The following is a 16215-nucleotide window of genomic DNA, read 5'->3' as shown; positions in this document are numbered from 1 at the left end:
GAACCTTGGTTGGGAACTGAACTCATCACTAATGCTGCGAGACAACACTGCTCACCACTACACCCCTGTGTCACTATAATGAATAATGTTTAGTTGTTAAATTTCAACTTATAACCTATGACCACATTATTACAATTATAAATGTACTAACATCAAGTAAGACTATCGGAGAACAGATCATACGATTTTATTCACCGGTAAATCTATTTCTCGTAGTCCGTAGTGGATGCTGGGGACTCCGTAAGGACCATGGAGAATAGACGGGCTCCGCAGGAGACTGGGCACTCTAAAAAAGAATTAGGACTACTGGTGTGCACTGGCTCCTCCCTCTATGCCCATCCTCCAGACCTCAGTTAAGGAAACTGTGCCCGGACGAGCTGACATTACAAGGAAAGGATTTTGGAATCCAGGGTAAGACTCATACCAGCCACACCAATCACACCATATAACTTGTGATAACATATCCAGTTAACAGTATGAAAAACAACAGAGCATCAGACAACCTGATGCAACATAACATAACCCTTATTTAAGTAATAACTATATACAAGTATTGCAGAAGAAGTCCGCACTTGGGACGGGCGCCCAGCATCCACTACGGACTACGAGAAATAGATTTACCGCTGAGTAAAATCGTATTTTCTCTAACGTCCTAGTGGATGCTGGGGACTCCGTAAGGACCATGGGGATTATACCAAAGCTCCCAAACGGGCGGGAGAGTGCGGATGAATCTGCAGCACCGAATGGGAAAACACAAGGTCCTCCTCAGCCAGGGTATCAAACTTGTAGAATTTTGCAAACGTGTTTGATCCCGACCAAGTAGCTGCTCGGCAAAGCTGTAATGCCGAGAACCCTCGGGCAGCCGCCCAAGAAGAGCCCACTTTCCTTGTGGAATGGGCTTTTACTGATTTTGGATGCGGCAATCCAGCCACAGAATGAGCCTGCTGAATCGTGTTACAGATCCAGCGAGCAATAGATTGCTTTGAAGCAGGAGCACCCAGCTTCTTGGATGCATACAGGATAAACAGCGAGTCAGTGTTCCTTACTCCAGCCGTTCTGGCTATATAAATCTTCAAAGCCCTGACCACATCAAGTAACTTGGAATCCTCCAAGTCACGAGTAGCCGCAGGCACCACAATAGGTTGGTTCAAATGAAACGATGACACCACCTTCGGCAGAAATTGCGGACCTAGTCCATAATTCTGCCCTGTTCATATGGAAAACCAGATAGGGCTTTTACATGACAAAGGCGCCAATTCTGACACGCCTAGCCGAAGCTAAGGCCAATAGCATGACCACCTTCCACGTGAGATATTTTAACTCCACGGTTTTAAGTGGCTCAAACCAGTGTGATTTCAGGAAACTCAACACAACGTTAAGATCCCAAGGTGTCACTGGGGGCACAAAAGGGGGCTGAATATGCAGCACTCCCTTTACAAACGTCTGAACTTCAGATAGAGAAGCCAGTTTCTTTTTAAAGAAAATGGATAGGGCGACTTTATGGACCCTAATTTTAAGCCCAAAGTCACTCCCGACTGTAGGAAGTGAAGGAAAAGGCCCAGCTGGAATTCCTCTGCAGGGGCATTCCTGGCCTCACACCAAGCAACATATTTTCGCCATATACGGTGATAATGTTTAGCCATCACGTCCTTCCTAGCCTTTATCAGCGTAGGAACAACGTCATCGGAATGCCTTTTTCTGCTAGGATCCGGCGTTCAACCGCCATGCCGTCAAACGCAGCCGCGGTAAGTCTTGGAATAGACAGGGCCCCTGTTGCAACAGATCCTGTCTGAGAGGCAGAGGCCATGGGTCCTCTGTGAGCATTTCTTACAGTTCCGGATACCAAGTCCTTCTTGGCCAATCCGGAACAATGAGTATTGTTCTCACTCCTCTTTTTCTTACGATTCTCAGCACCTTGGGTATGAGAGGAAGAGGAGGAAACACATAAACCGACTGGAACACCCACGGCATCACCAGTGCGTCCACAGCTATCGCCTGAGGGTCTCTTGACCTGGCGCAATACCTCTGTAGCTTTTTGTTGAGGCGGGATGCCATCATGTCCACCTGTGGCAGTTCCCACCGACTTGCAATCTGCGTGAAGACTTCTTGATGAAGTCCCCACTCTCCCGTGTGGAGGCCGTGCCTGCTGAGGAAGTCTGCTTCCCAGTTGTCCACTCCCGGAATGAACACTGCTGACAGTGCTTGCACGTGATTCTCCGCCCAACGAAGAATCCTGGTGGCTTCTGCCATGCCACCCTGCTTCTTGTGCCGCCCTGGCGGTTTACATAAGCCACTGCGGTAATGTTGTCTGATTGAATCAGCACCGGTTGGTTGCGAAGCAGAGGCTCCCCTTGACTCAGGCCATTGTATATGGCCCTTAGTTCCAGGATATTGATGTGCAGACAAGCCTCCTGACTTGTCCACAGCCCTTGGAAGTTTCTTCCCTGAGTGACTGCCCCCCACCCTCGGAGGCTTGCATCCGTGGTCACCAGGACCCAGTCCTGTATGCCGAACCTGTAGCCCTTGAGAAGGTGAGCACTCTGCAGCCACCACAGAAGAGACACCCTGGCCCTGGGGGATAGGGTGATCAGCCGATGCATCTGAAGATGCTATCCGGACCACTTGTTCAACAGATCCCACTGAAACGTCCTCGCATGGAACCTGCCGAAGGGAATGGCTTCGTATGACGCCACCATCTTTCCCAGGACTCGCATGCACTGATGCACCGACAGCTGATTTGGTTTTAAGAGGTCTCTGACCAGAGTCACGAGCTCCTGGGCCTTCTCCTCCGGGAGAAACACCTTCTTCTAGTCTGTGTCCAGAATCATGCCCAGGAAGGGCAGTCTCGTCCCGTGCTGTTGTAACACCTCCCGAGAGTGTGCTAGGCTGATCAGCAACTGCTCTCTGGACTTGGCCTTTATGAGGAGATCGTCCAAGTATGGGACAATTGTGACTCCTTGCTTTCGCAGGAGCACCATCATTTTCGCCATTACCTTGGTAAATATTCTCGGTGCCGTGGACATACCAAACGGCAACGTCTGGAATTGGTAATGACAGTCCTGTACCACAAATCTGAGGTACTCCTGATGAGGTGGATAAATGGGGACATGCAGGTAAGCATCCTTTATGTCCAGAGACACCATAAAATCCCCCTCTGCCAGGCTTGCAATGACCACTCTCAGCGATTCCAACTTGAACCTTTTCAGGTATATGTTCAGGGATTTTAAATTCAATATGGGTCTGACGAACCGTCCGGTTTCGGTACCACAACATGGTCGAATAATAATCATTTCCTTGTTGAAGGAGGGGCTAACCTTGACCACCACCTGCTGAAGATACAATCTGTGAATTGCAGTGAACACTGTTTTCCTCTCGTGGAGGGAAGCCGGCAGGACCGTCGGTGAGGGGGCATCTTCTCAAAGTCCAGCTTGCATCCCTGAGACACAATATCTATTGCCCAGGGATCTAACAGGGAGTGAACCCACTTGTGGCTAAACTTACGCAGGCGTGTCCCCACCGGGCCTAGCTCCGCCTGTGGAGCCCCAGCGACATGCGGTGGATTTTAGTAGAGGCCGGTGAGGACTTCTGTTCCTGGGACCTAGCTGTGTTGTGCAGCTTCTTTCCTCTGCCCCCGCCTCTGGCAAGAAAGGACGCACATCCGACTTTCTTGTTTCTTTGTTCTAAAGGCTGCATTTGATAATGCCGTGCTTTCCTAGGCTGTGCAGGAATATAAGGCAAATTATTAGAATTACCAGCTATAGCTGTGGAGACCAGGTCCGAGAACCCTTCTCCACACAATCCTCAGCCTTCCATATGCCTCTTAAGTCGGCATCATCTGTCCATTGCATATTCTACAGGACACCTCAAGCAGAAATCGACATAGATTTGTCTCTAGGACCCAGTATACTCATGTCTCTTTGAGCATGTTTTATATATATATATATATATATATATATATCTTAAGACAGCATCTTTAATATATATATATATATATATATATATATACATATATCTATATATATCTACATACTAGGGTCTCAATCTCTGCTGATAAGGTACCTGTCAACGCTGCCACAGCGCTATAAACCCATGTCGACACAATCGCCGGTCTGAGTAGTGTCCAGAATGTGCACGCTATCTGCAGGATCCCTGAGAATAGCTGTTACGACAGGGCTACCTTTTGGGCAAACGTGACACCCTTGGGGAAGATTCCCATCGTATCCTGGCCCTAGTGGGGAAAGGATACTGCCTGAGAATTCTTTGTGGGAAACTGCAGTCTCTGGTCTGGAGATTCCCGCTCGTTTCCATCATGAGAGGAAAATTTACCTCAGCTTTCTTCCCCTTAAACATGTGTACCCTTGTGTCAGGGACAGATGAGTCATCAGTGATATACAAATCATCTTTTTATTACAATAATCATATATTGAATACTTTTCAGCCATTTTGGCTGCAACTTTGTATTATCGTAGTCGACACTGGAGTCAACCTCCGTGTCGACATAAGTGTTTATTATTTTGGATAGTGAGCATTGAGAGACACTGAAGGTCTCTGCGACAGAGGGACAGACATGGGTAGATTTCCTGTCTGTTCTCTATCTTTTGTGCAATAAATTCACCTTAGCACTTACACATATCCAAACAGGTGTCGGCGTTGTCGACGGAGACACCCTCTCACACACATATTAGTTCCATCTCCTCCTTAGGGGAGCCTTTTACCTCAGACATGTCGACACACACGTACTGACACACCACACACACACACACACACACACACACAGGGGATGCTCTATTTGAAGACAGTTCCCCCACAAGGCCCTTTGGAGAGACAGAGAGAGAGTATGCCAGCACACACCCCAGCACTATATGACCCAGGAATCACACAGTAACTTAGTGTTAACCCAGTAGCTGCTGTATATATTGTTTGTACGCCAAATTTATGTGCCCCCCCTATCTTTTTACCCTCTTTCAACCATGATTCTGCAGGGGAGAGCCTGGGGAGCTTCCTCTCAGTGGAGCTGTGGAGAGAAAATGGCGCTGGTGAGTGCTGAGGAAGTAGCCTCGCCACCTCAGCGGCAGGCTTCTGTCCCGCGATTTTGTGTAAAATAATGGCGGGGGCCAATGCATATATACAGTGCCCAGCTGTATATATGCCCTATTTTGCCAGGAGGTACTCAATTGCTGCCCAGGGCGCCCCCCCCCCCCCCCCTGCACCCTACAGTGACCGGAGTGTGTGGGTGTAATGTGGGAGCAATGGCGCACAGCTGCAGTTCTGTGCGCTACCTCATATGAAAACAGGAGTCTTCTGCCGCCGATTTTGACGTCTTCTTGCTTCACCCGCCGGCTACTGTCTTCTGACTCTGCGAGGGGGACGGCAGCGCAGCTCCGGGAACGGACGACCAAGGTTAAGTTCCTGTGTTCGATCTCTCTGGAGCTAATGGTGTCCAGTAGCCTAAGAAGCGCAATCTAGCCGCAGTTAGTAGGTTTGCTTCTCTCCCCTCAGTCCCTCGTAGCAGAGAGTCTGTTGCCAGCAGATCTCTCTGAAAATAAAAAACCTAACTAAAATACTTTCTTATTAGCAAGCTCAGGAGAGCTCACTAAAGTGCACCCAGCTCTGTCCGGGCACAGATTCTAACTGAGGTCTGGAGGAGGGGCATAGAGGGAGGAGTTAGCGCACACCAGTATCCAAATTCTTTCTTAGAGTGCCCAGCCTCCTGCGGAGCCCGTCTATTCCCCATGGTCCTTACGGAGTCCCCAGCATCCACTAGGACGTTAGAGAAAATATATTGTCTTCTGCTCCCACAATCACAGATGTCATAGCCCCAGCCACAGGGACATGCAGATGGCACATCAACAATGATTATCTCTCCCCCTCATAATGAAGACTTTGCTATGTAACATACACAGGCCAGCATTACAGAACAGGAAGCCTCTTCAGCTACTGACATTGCTAAACACAATATCTATCCAGACTGCTCCCACACATACATACAGAACACTTGTGGGCTGAACTACCAACATCTGCTTCCACACTACACAAAGTGCTCCAGGTGGATATGTATGTTGCAACAGCCGCCTCTATATGGTCCTCTGGTCATCCCCAGGTAGAATAGTCCCACCAGACTTATGCTAGTAAATTAAGCCAATGAGTCAATCATTATTGTGACGACCTAATTACTGTTGTATGAGATACACCAGAGAGTGTGGGGAGGAGACTGGTCAAGTCTCTGGGCTGGTTACACACACAGTGACATGATGTAAGTGGGAGTGCAGGAGTATAACAGGGGCTGATGGCTCCTGATGTATGAGATACACCAGAGAGTGTGGGGAGGAGACTAGTCAGGTCTCTGGGTTGGTTACACACACACAGTGACATGATGTGATGGGGAGAGCAGGAGTATAATAGGGGCTGATGGCTCCTGATGTATGAGATACACCAGAGAGTGTGGGGAGGAGACTGGTCAGATCTCTGGGCTGGTAACACACAGTGAGATGATGTGAGGGGAAGAGCAGGAGTACAATAGGGGCTAATGTTACCCGACTCCCATATTGAGCAGATACATTTCCCTCATTAGTCTGTACTGACAGAGGAGGGTGTAGGGGAAGAGACATCTGTAGTGATGCAGCAAGGAGAATATGTGACTCTTTTCTGTAATAAGGATTATTACCTGTGCTGATATCTGTAGAGATTTCCTCTTCCTTACACTTCTGATCTCTCCTCACATACGTCTCTTCTTCTCCATCTGTATCTTCTGCCTTCATATCAGTCACATCCGTCTCTTCTTCTCCCTCTATAGCTTCTGCCTTCATATCAGTCACATACGTCTCTTCTCCCTCTATATCTTCTGCCTTCATATCAATCACATACATCTCTTCTTCTCCCTCTATACCTTCGGCCTTCATATCAGTCACATACATCTCTTGTTCTCCCTCTATATCTTCGGCCTTCATATCAATCACATACGTCTCTTCTTCTCCCTCTATATCTTCTGCCTTCATATCAGTCACATACGTCTCCTCTTCTCCCTCTATATATTCTGCCTTCATATCAGTCACATACGTCTCTTCTTCTCCCTCTATATCTTCTGCCTTCATATCAGTCACATACGTCTCTTCTTCTCCCTCTATATCATCTGCCTTCATATCAGTCACATACGTCTCTTCTTCTCCCTCTATATCTTCTGCCTTCATATCAGTCACATACGTCTCTTCTTCTCCCTCTATATCTTCTACCTTCATATCAGTCACATACGTCTCTTCTTCTCCCTCTATATCATCTGCCTTCATATCAGTCACATACGTCTCTTGTTCTCCCTCTATATCTTCTACCTTCATATCAATCACATAAGTCTCTTCTTCTCCCTCTATATCTTCTGCCTTCATATCAGTCACATACGTCTCCTCTTCTCCCTCTATATATTCTGCCTTCATATCAGTCACATACGTCTCTTCTTCTCCCTCTATATCTTCTGCCTTCATATCAGTCACATACGTCTGATCTTCTCCCTCTATATCTTCTGCCTTCATATCAGTCACATACGTCTGATCTTCTCCCTCTATATCTTCTGCCTTCATATCAGTCACATACGTCTCTTCTTCTCCCTCTATATCTTCTGCCTTCATATCAGTCACATACGTCTCTTCTTCTCCCTCTATATCTTCTACCTTCATATCAGTCACATACGTCTCTTCTTCTCCCTCTATATCGTCTGCCTTCATATCAGTCACATACGTCTCTTGTTCTCCCTCTATATCGTCTGCCTTCATATCAGTCAAATACGTCTCTTCTTCTCCCTCTATATCTTCTGCCTTCATATCAGTCACATACGTCTCTTCTTCTCCCTCTATATCTTCTGCCTTCATATCAGTCACATACGTCTCTTCTCCCTCTATATCTTCTGCCTTCATATCAGTCACATATGTCTCTTCTTCTCCCTCTACATCTTCGGCCTTCATATCAATCCCGTACGTCTCTTCTTCTCTCTCTATATCTTCTGCCTTCATATCAGTCACATATGTCTCTTCTTCTCCCTTTACATCTTCGGCCTTCATATCAGAAAGGTGGTCACCCTGAATAACAACAAAATAACACTTTAGTAATGTCTGATTACTTTAAGACTGAACAACAGAATATCACTGTATAAGACACACAGCTCCTCTACAGATCATATAGGGATAGTGTGGCCGGAGACCCTGTCAGCCACAGGGACAATGGCGTCCGCGGCACTGAAGGAGTTATTCTTCCGTGTCCATCGCCATTTTACAGACAATGAGCGCTAGGCGCCTTATTCAAATGTACTAACGGCGCTGGGAGCGGAGTGTTTAAAGATGTGTCTTCATGTTATATCACTGCGCTGTGCGCAGTTGGAGAGTTATACACTGCACGTTTTATAATGTATTTGTATCCAAGATGCTCTTAGTAACTACAGGATAAGTCATAGCACACTCTCACATAGGAAGACATATGCTCAGTAACCTCCTAGTGTGATCAGATCTTTTGATGTGTTGGTCAGGGCACAGCAGGTAATTGTTATGATTCCAGTACTTCTGACCAGAGGAGATCTTATGACAGAGGCCAGAGTACTGGAAGGAAATGCTGGTTACGGGAGCGGGAAAGCCTAGTAACCCCTGGCGCCCTAACTCGTTGTCTCGCCCGTGTAATCAGAAATCCCCTGCGAGACTATGGTTGCTTGAGCCCATGGCAGCCGCGTTTGAAGGGCGGATTATGTCTGCCCAACTCCGATGCCCCCTCAGGTCTTAATGGGAGACAAAGGGAAATCCGAGACAGGGTGATAACAAGGGGCCCTCTGACTAAGCAACCAGGCCAGGGGCTACAAGCTAACTAACTAAAACCAGAAGTATGTGCGGACAAACCGCCAGGGAAAAGGACAACCAAAAATCCACTAATCCGTTACTCCTATCCAGCACCGCTGGATACCAGAGTGGATTTGTGGGAGCGGAATCCTCCGCAAAAAGCTCCGAAACACAATATAACCAAATAATAAATAGTAAGCGGTCAAGCCGCAACACACGGCTACGCCGCGACTCACGAACACCACAGGATGTTAAAGGTGCTCGGTCTGGACTCCAGGAAAAGATGACAACTTCCGAGTACTGGACCACTGAGGACAGGAACGACCGGATAGAACAGGACTGGAAAACTCTCTGCAACTGACACAGCAAACAATAAGCTATAACCGGCGTCTGTGAGAAGTCCTGAGAGTGCCTTTAAATGGGAGCCCTCCAATCAGGAGCCAGACAGGGCTAATTACAACATGCCGTGCAGCTGCATGCTGCACGGCCAGGAACCAGTGAGGTGATTAACTTAGACCCAGCAACGGGGAACGCGGTCCGACAGTGGCGTCCCCGTTGCTAGGGTCTGTGCGGCTCCGTGCGCCCGGCGTCTAGCGTTGCTAGGGAGCCGGCGGCTGTCCGCATGCGGCGTCCCTAGTTGCTAGGCGCCGGGCCGCACTGACGAGCGGACCCTCGGCGCCTAACAGTACCCCCCCCCCTTGAGGAGGGGTCAAGGAACCCCTTAAGCCAGGTTTCTGAGGAAATTCTCGAAAAAATGCCCTCTTGAGCCTCGGGGCATGGAGATCCTGATCCAGGACCCAAGACCTTTCTTCTGGACCATAACCTCTCCAATGTACCAGAAAATAAAGCCGACCCCGGGACAACTTGGAATCGAGAACCTTCTCCACCAAGAACTCCTGCTGACCCTGTACATCTACTGGTGATTTCCCCTGAGAGACCTTTCGAGGAAATCTACTGGAAGAAACGTATGGTTTCAACAAGGAGCAATGGAACGTATTTCCGATCCGGAGAGTTCTTGGTAAACGTAACCGGAAAGCAACTGGATTGATTTTTTTTATAATATGAAATGGTCCAATAAATTTGGGGCCCAATCTGGCTGAGGTTTGTCGAAGTTTAATGTTGCGAGTCGACAACCATACCCTATCTCCTACTTTAAAAGTGTAAGGCCGCCGGAGCCTGTCAGAAAAAATTTTCTCCCGAAATGCCGCTTTTCTGAGAGCAAGGTGCACTTTTCTCCAAATGAGTCTGAGATGAGAGGTCAAGGTCAGCGAGGAGACAGAGGAATGTTGAAAAAAGGAATTAGCCCTGGGGTGAAAACCGAAAACTGTAAAAAATGGAGACACATTGGTGGAGGAATGACAGGCATTGTTGTAAGCAAACTCCGCCAAAGGAAGAAACTCGGACCAATCATTTTGGAGTTTGGCCGAGTACAAACGCAAATACTGTTTTAATGATTGATTAACTCGCTCAGTCTGCCCGTTGGATTGGGGATGGTAGCCGGACGTTAAAGACAATTTCATCTTTAATGAGGCACAAAAAGACTTCCAAAATTGTGCAATGAATTGTGGACCCCGATCAGAAACAATATCAGTGGGTAATCCATGGAGTCTGAAAACATGGCGGAGGAACAAAACTGCCAATCCCTGGGCAGATGGCAGTCGGGGAAGGGCAATGAAATGGGCCATCTTGCTAAAACGGTCCACTACTACCCATATGACTCGGCATCCGGCTGACAGAGGGAGGTCTACCACAAAATCCATGGAAATATGAGACCATGGCCTGAGGGGAACATTTAAGGGCATAAGTTGACCGATAGGCAAGGAACGGGGAACTTTATGCTGTGCACAGACTTGACAAGAAAAAACAAACTCCTTAATGTCTTTGGAAAGACCAGGCCACCATACTGAGCGGGAGACTAATTCCAAAGTCTTAGAGATCCCCGGATGCCCGGCAACTTTGCTATCATGAAACTCAGTCAAAACAGTTGCTCTCAAAAACTCAGGGACATAAAGACGACCAGCAGGAGTATTTCCAGGAGCTTGATGTTGAAGCTGCTTTAACTGGGTGAATAAATCTTGTGTGAGACCTGCCCGAATGACTGAAGACGGAAGTATGGGAGTAACAGGACTGTTATCATGAACTGGAAGAAAACTGCGTGACAGGGCATCCGCCTTGGTATTCTTGGAACCTGGCCTGAAGGTGATAAAAAACTTGAAACGAGTAAAAAATAAAGCCCAACGAGCCTGCCGGGCATTCAGCCGTTTAGCTGATTCGATGTACTGAAGATTTTTGTGATCAGTCAAAACTGAAATGGTGTGTGTTGCTCCCTCAAGCCAATGCCTCCACTCCTCGAAAGCCCATTTAATAGCCAGTAATTCCCGGTTACCAACATCGTAGTTGGATTCAGCAGAAGAGAATTTCCTGGACATAAAGGCACAAGGATGTAATTCTAGAGAGTCCGGATCCTTCTGAGACAGGATAGCCCCTACTCCAACCTCCGAGGCATCAACCTCAACAATGAAAGGCAATTCTGGGTTGGGATGTCTGAGGACTGGGGCTGAGATGAAGGCTTGTTTCAAGGCCTGAAAAGATACTTCAGCTTCACGTGACCAGTTGGTTGGATCCGCTCCCTTCTTAGTCAGTGCCACAATGGGAGCAACCAGGTCGGAAAAAGAATGAATAAATCTTCTATAATAATTCGCAAACCCTAAAAAGCGCTGAATTGCTTTTAAGTTGGTGGGTTGCGCCCAACTAAGGATGGCTTGGAGCTTCTTTGGTTCCATACAGAATCCCCGAGGGGAAATAATGTACCCTAAAAAGGATACCTCCGTGACATGAAATTCACACTTCTCCAGCTTGGCATATAGGTGATTTTCACGTAATTTTTGAAGAACCTGACGCACCTGGGTAACATGTTGTTCAATAGAGTCAGAATAGATCAAGATATCGTCTAAGTAGACGACTACGAATCTTCCAAGAAAATCACGGAGCACATCGTTAATGAGATCCTGGAAAACTGCCGGAGCGTTAGACAGGCCGAATGGCATAACCAGATACTCGTAGTGACCCGATTGAGTACTGAATGCCGTTTTCCACTCATCTCCTGACTTGATTCGGATGAGGTTATACGCTCCTCTCAGGTCAATCTTAGAAAAAATCACAGCCGAACGTAGCTGATCAAAGAGGACAGAAATCAGCGGCAAAGGGTAAGTATTTTTACTGAGATCTTATTCAAGGCTCTAAAGTCAATGCAGGGTCTGAGTGATCCATCTTTCTTCTCCACAAAGAAGAAGCCTGCACTTAAAGGGGATTTAGATGGCCTGATAAATCCTTTCCCTAGGCTCTCTTTAACATACTCATTCATGGCCACAGTTTCTGGTCCGGACAATGCATATAACCTTCCCTTTGGCAATGTGGCACCAGGAATTAGCTCAATAGCACAATCATAAGGCCGATGGGGAGGCAGAATGTCCGCATTGCCCTTGGAAAATACATCAACAAAATCCTGGCATTCCACAGGAATGGGTGCGGGAATGACAGCAGCAATTCTGAGGGGAAGCGTAATACATTCCTTATTACAGATGGTACCCCATTGTGAGATCTCCCCCGACTGCCAATCAATGATGGGATTATGAAAGGCCAGCCAAGGGTGACCCAGAACCACTGGAACTGCTGGGCAATGGGTAAGGAAAAATTCAATTTTTTCGGAATGAAGAGCTCCTACCGAAAGTAGAACAGGGGGTGTACAGAGAGAAATAACCCCATTGGATAAGGGACTCCCATCTAAACCATGCATGGTGATATGCCTACCCAAGGTTAACTGAGGAATACCTAAGGCCTTGGCCCACGTTAAGTCCATAAAGTTCCCTGCAGCTCCACTGTCAACGAAAGCCGACACGGAAGAACAGAGGCTGCCAAAGGAAACTTTAGCTGGGACTAACAGGGAATTCGAGGAGATAAGCTGCAGACCAAAGTGAACCCCCTCACAATTCACTTGGTCGAGGCGTTTCCCGACTTGTTCGGACAATTACGGGCAAAATGTCCTTTACCCCCACAGTACAAACAAAGACCAGAATTTTGCCTTCTGGTTCTTTCTTCAGGAGACGGCTTGGAGAGACCCATCTGCATGGGCTCCTCTATGTCCACAGGAATGGAAAAGACACAAGGGGTAGACCCGACAGGTGCTCCTTTCTCAGCCCTCCGCTCTCTGAGACGACGATCAATCTTAATAGAAAGCTCCATGAGTTTATCGAGAGTCTCAGGAGCGGGATACTGAAGGAGACTGTCTTTTATAGACTCAGATAAGCCGAGGCGAAACTAACTGCGCAGGGCTGGGTCATTCCATCCACAGTCGTTCGACCAACGGCGAAACTCCGTACAATAAATCTCTGTGGGATTCCTACCCTGTCTGAGAGCACGTAACTGACTCTCGGCGGATGCCTCTCTATCAGGGTCATCATACAATAGCCCTAAAGACCCCAGAAAGGCGTCTACAGACAACAATGCCGGATCCTCTGTTCTTAAACCAAAAGCCCAGGTCTGGGGATCCCCCTGAAGTAAAGAAATAATAATTCCGACCCGCTGAGATTCCGTACCTGAGGAGACTGGTCTTAAACGAAAATAAAGTTTACAAGACTCTTTAAAATTAAAAAACTGCTTCCTATCACCAGAAAAACGGTCAGGCAAATGCATTTTCGGTTCAGGAACGACCCTCGGGGAAGTCCGTAAAAGATCTTCCTGTGACCTCACCCGAAGGGAAAGATCCTGAACCATCTGAGTAAGTTCTTGAATCTGGCTAACTAGAAGCTGGCCAGGATTTGGCCCTAAACCAGTGGGATTCATGAGGCCGACAAATCTTCAAAACTGAATAAGGGAAAAAATCAAACCCTGTTTAATTTTAAGTTTTGGTCTGGCCGGTTATAATGTTATGATTCCAGTACTTCTGACCAGAGGAGATCTTATGACAGAGGCCAGAGTACTGGAAGGAAATGCTGGTTACGGGAGCGGGAAAGCCTAGTAACCCCTGGCGCCCTAACTCCGTTGTCTCGCCCGTGTAATCAGAAATCCCCTGCGAGACTATGGTTGCTTGAGCCCATGGCAGCCGCGTTTGAAGGGCGGATTATGTCTGCCCAACTCCGATGCCCCCTCAGGTCTTAATGGGAGACAAAGGGAAATCCGAGACAGGGTGATAACAAGGGGCCCTCTGACTAAGCAGCCAGGCCAGGGGCTACAAGCTAACTAACTAAAACCAGAAGTATGTGCGGACAAACCGCCAGGGAAAAGGACAACCAAAAATCCACTAATCCGTTACTCCTATCCAGCACCGCTGGATACCAGAGTGGATTTGTGGGAGCGGAATCCTCCGCAAAAAGCTCCGAAACACAATATAACCAAATAATAAATAGTAAGCGGTCAAGCCGCAACACACGGCTACGCCGCGACTCACGAACACCACAGGATGTTAAAGGTGCTCGGTCTGGACTCCAGGAAAAGATGACAACTTCCGAGTACTGGACCACTGAGGACAGGAACGACCGGATAGAACAGGACTGGAAAACTCTCTGCAACTGACACAGCAAACAGGAAGCTATAACCGGCGTCTGTGAGAAGTCCTGAGAGTGCCTTTAAATGGGAGCCCTCCAATCAGGAGCCAGACAGGGCTAATTACAACATGCCGTGCAGCTGCATGCTGCACGGCCAGGAACCAGTGAGGTGATTAACTTAGACCCAGCAACGGGGAACGCGGTCCGAAAGTGGCGTCCCCGTTGCTAGGGTCTGTGCGGCTCCGTGCGCCCGGCGTCTAGCGTTGCTAGGGAGCCGGCGGCTGTCCGCATGCGGCGTCCCTAGTTGCTAGGCGCCGGGCCGCACTGACGAGCGGACCTTCGGCGCCTAACAGTAATGTGCTTGGGTTCTGCAGTTCCTGTGAGAAGGTGTAAGAGTGAAATGACCAATGCTTTGGTTACAGCACTTCCTGTGAAATGACCCCTAGGTGTTCTTTTGGTGTGTCTATGCTATTGGGGAAATCAGTTTGTTTTCAATGATTTTCTGAATATTCACTCCAGATACGTGAATGGCAGGGGGAAACAATTTCTATACTTTGTATAAATTGTTTTCCTGTACCATTTGTTACAAATACAGACACTACTGTAGAAACTACAGAATCTGAGTGATCAAAGGAGAATTGTAAATTACCAGGTGGTAAAGGAAGCAGTTTAAATGATATCAAACTTTATGTGACAGGAAGGAGGAACTTGATTTATGCATTTATATCCTTTTAAAATGTAATTTATTTATTTATATTTTGTAAGATATCGTGATTGGATGGAAAAGACTCAGGGTGGGACTACCCCATGAGATTCAGAGTGGTTTTACTGTATAAAAAGGGTCCTGCGAGCCTCAGGGGGATATACACTATCTTCTGTCTGCTGTGAACATTTGATGTATTGCTGTTGCCCCTAGAATTAGGGAAGAGTTCTATTCAGAACTATTTGAGCGAATAAACATCTTTTGCCTAAAGGCGACCGCTTCATCTTCTGACCTGCTGGGTTATGCCAAACATAGCCCCGTTATTCGGCTGTTTTGGGGACATCCAGAGTCTCCAAGCTCCGCCTTCCACCAGCTACCATTCCTTGCTTGGGCAAGCGATTAGTGGGGATCAGTAAACGCCACACAGGTGTGGTAAGACAGAGTGTCGACGCATACACAGCAGAACCGTGGTTCCAGATGCCACAGGAAGGAGTCTGGTGGTGGCAGCATAGTACCCACCCACTGCGCAGTGGGTGGAGTCAGTAACAGGCTGTTACTGGCGGTAAGCGGGAATCCCCTAATTGACCAGGTCTCATGTGACCTGGACTCCATTCTGTGACGGCGGGGCGCGAGGCGATGAGTGCTGTCGCAGGTGTCCGGTCATAGATAGTCACTTTCGTATATTGGTGAGACCCTAAATCCCACCTACCTGATCCTCCTGTGGGATCCTGTGATTCTCCTTTGCAAAATCCTGGAAATGCAGAGAACGAGGACATCTCTCTGGGGTATTCCTGTTACTGGGTCCATCTGTAGGAGACACATAGTGACTGAGTACAGTGTATATATGTTATTATCATATGATGTGTGTATATAGGGGGCCCCCATACCTGCTCTCCCCTGTACAATACATGACAGTCTCCTCTTACCCAGTGATGTGAGGGGCTGGTGATTCTCCATCATCACGTCCTTGTACAGACTCCTGTGTTCCTCTATATACTCCCCCTCCTGCATGGAGAGATAGACAGTGACAATGATACACACTATAGAAAAAGATCATCCTCACAGATTATCCTGACATTCTTAGTGTTATGTTAGTCAATGTGAATTTAAGGAGACGCTACCCTACTACCACAGTGTATACACAAAGAGCAGAAATCTG

At 47.6% G+C, this 16215-nt stretch overlaps 1 protein-coding gene across 1 annotated transcript in view; it reads right to left on the bottom strand.

Annotated features, from left to right (window-relative positions):
• The window catches only part of LOC135057126 (uncharacterized), a 184155-nt gene that overhangs the window by 120831 nt on the left and 47109 nt on the right, over positions 1 to 16215 (bottom strand). The window contains 3 exon segments of the mRNA XM_063963021.1: positions 6665 to 8066; positions 15766 to 15863; positions 15983 to 16061. Coding sequence (XP_063819091.1) covers positions 6665 to 8066; positions 15766 to 15863; positions 15983 to 16016 — 1534 coding nt within the window. The 5' untranslated portion in view covers positions 16017 to 16061.

This window comes from Pseudophryne corroboree, chromosome 3 (assembly GCF_028390025.1).
Source record: "Pseudophryne corroboree isolate aPseCor3 chromosome 3, aPseCor3.hap2, whole genome shotgun sequence".
Lineage (NCBI taxonomy): Eukaryota > Metazoa > Chordata > Amphibia > Anura > Myobatrachidae > Pseudophryne > Pseudophryne corroboree.
The sequence above is the reverse complement of the archived record's forward strand: the minus strand, read 5'-3'. Positions and strand labels throughout refer to the sequence as shown.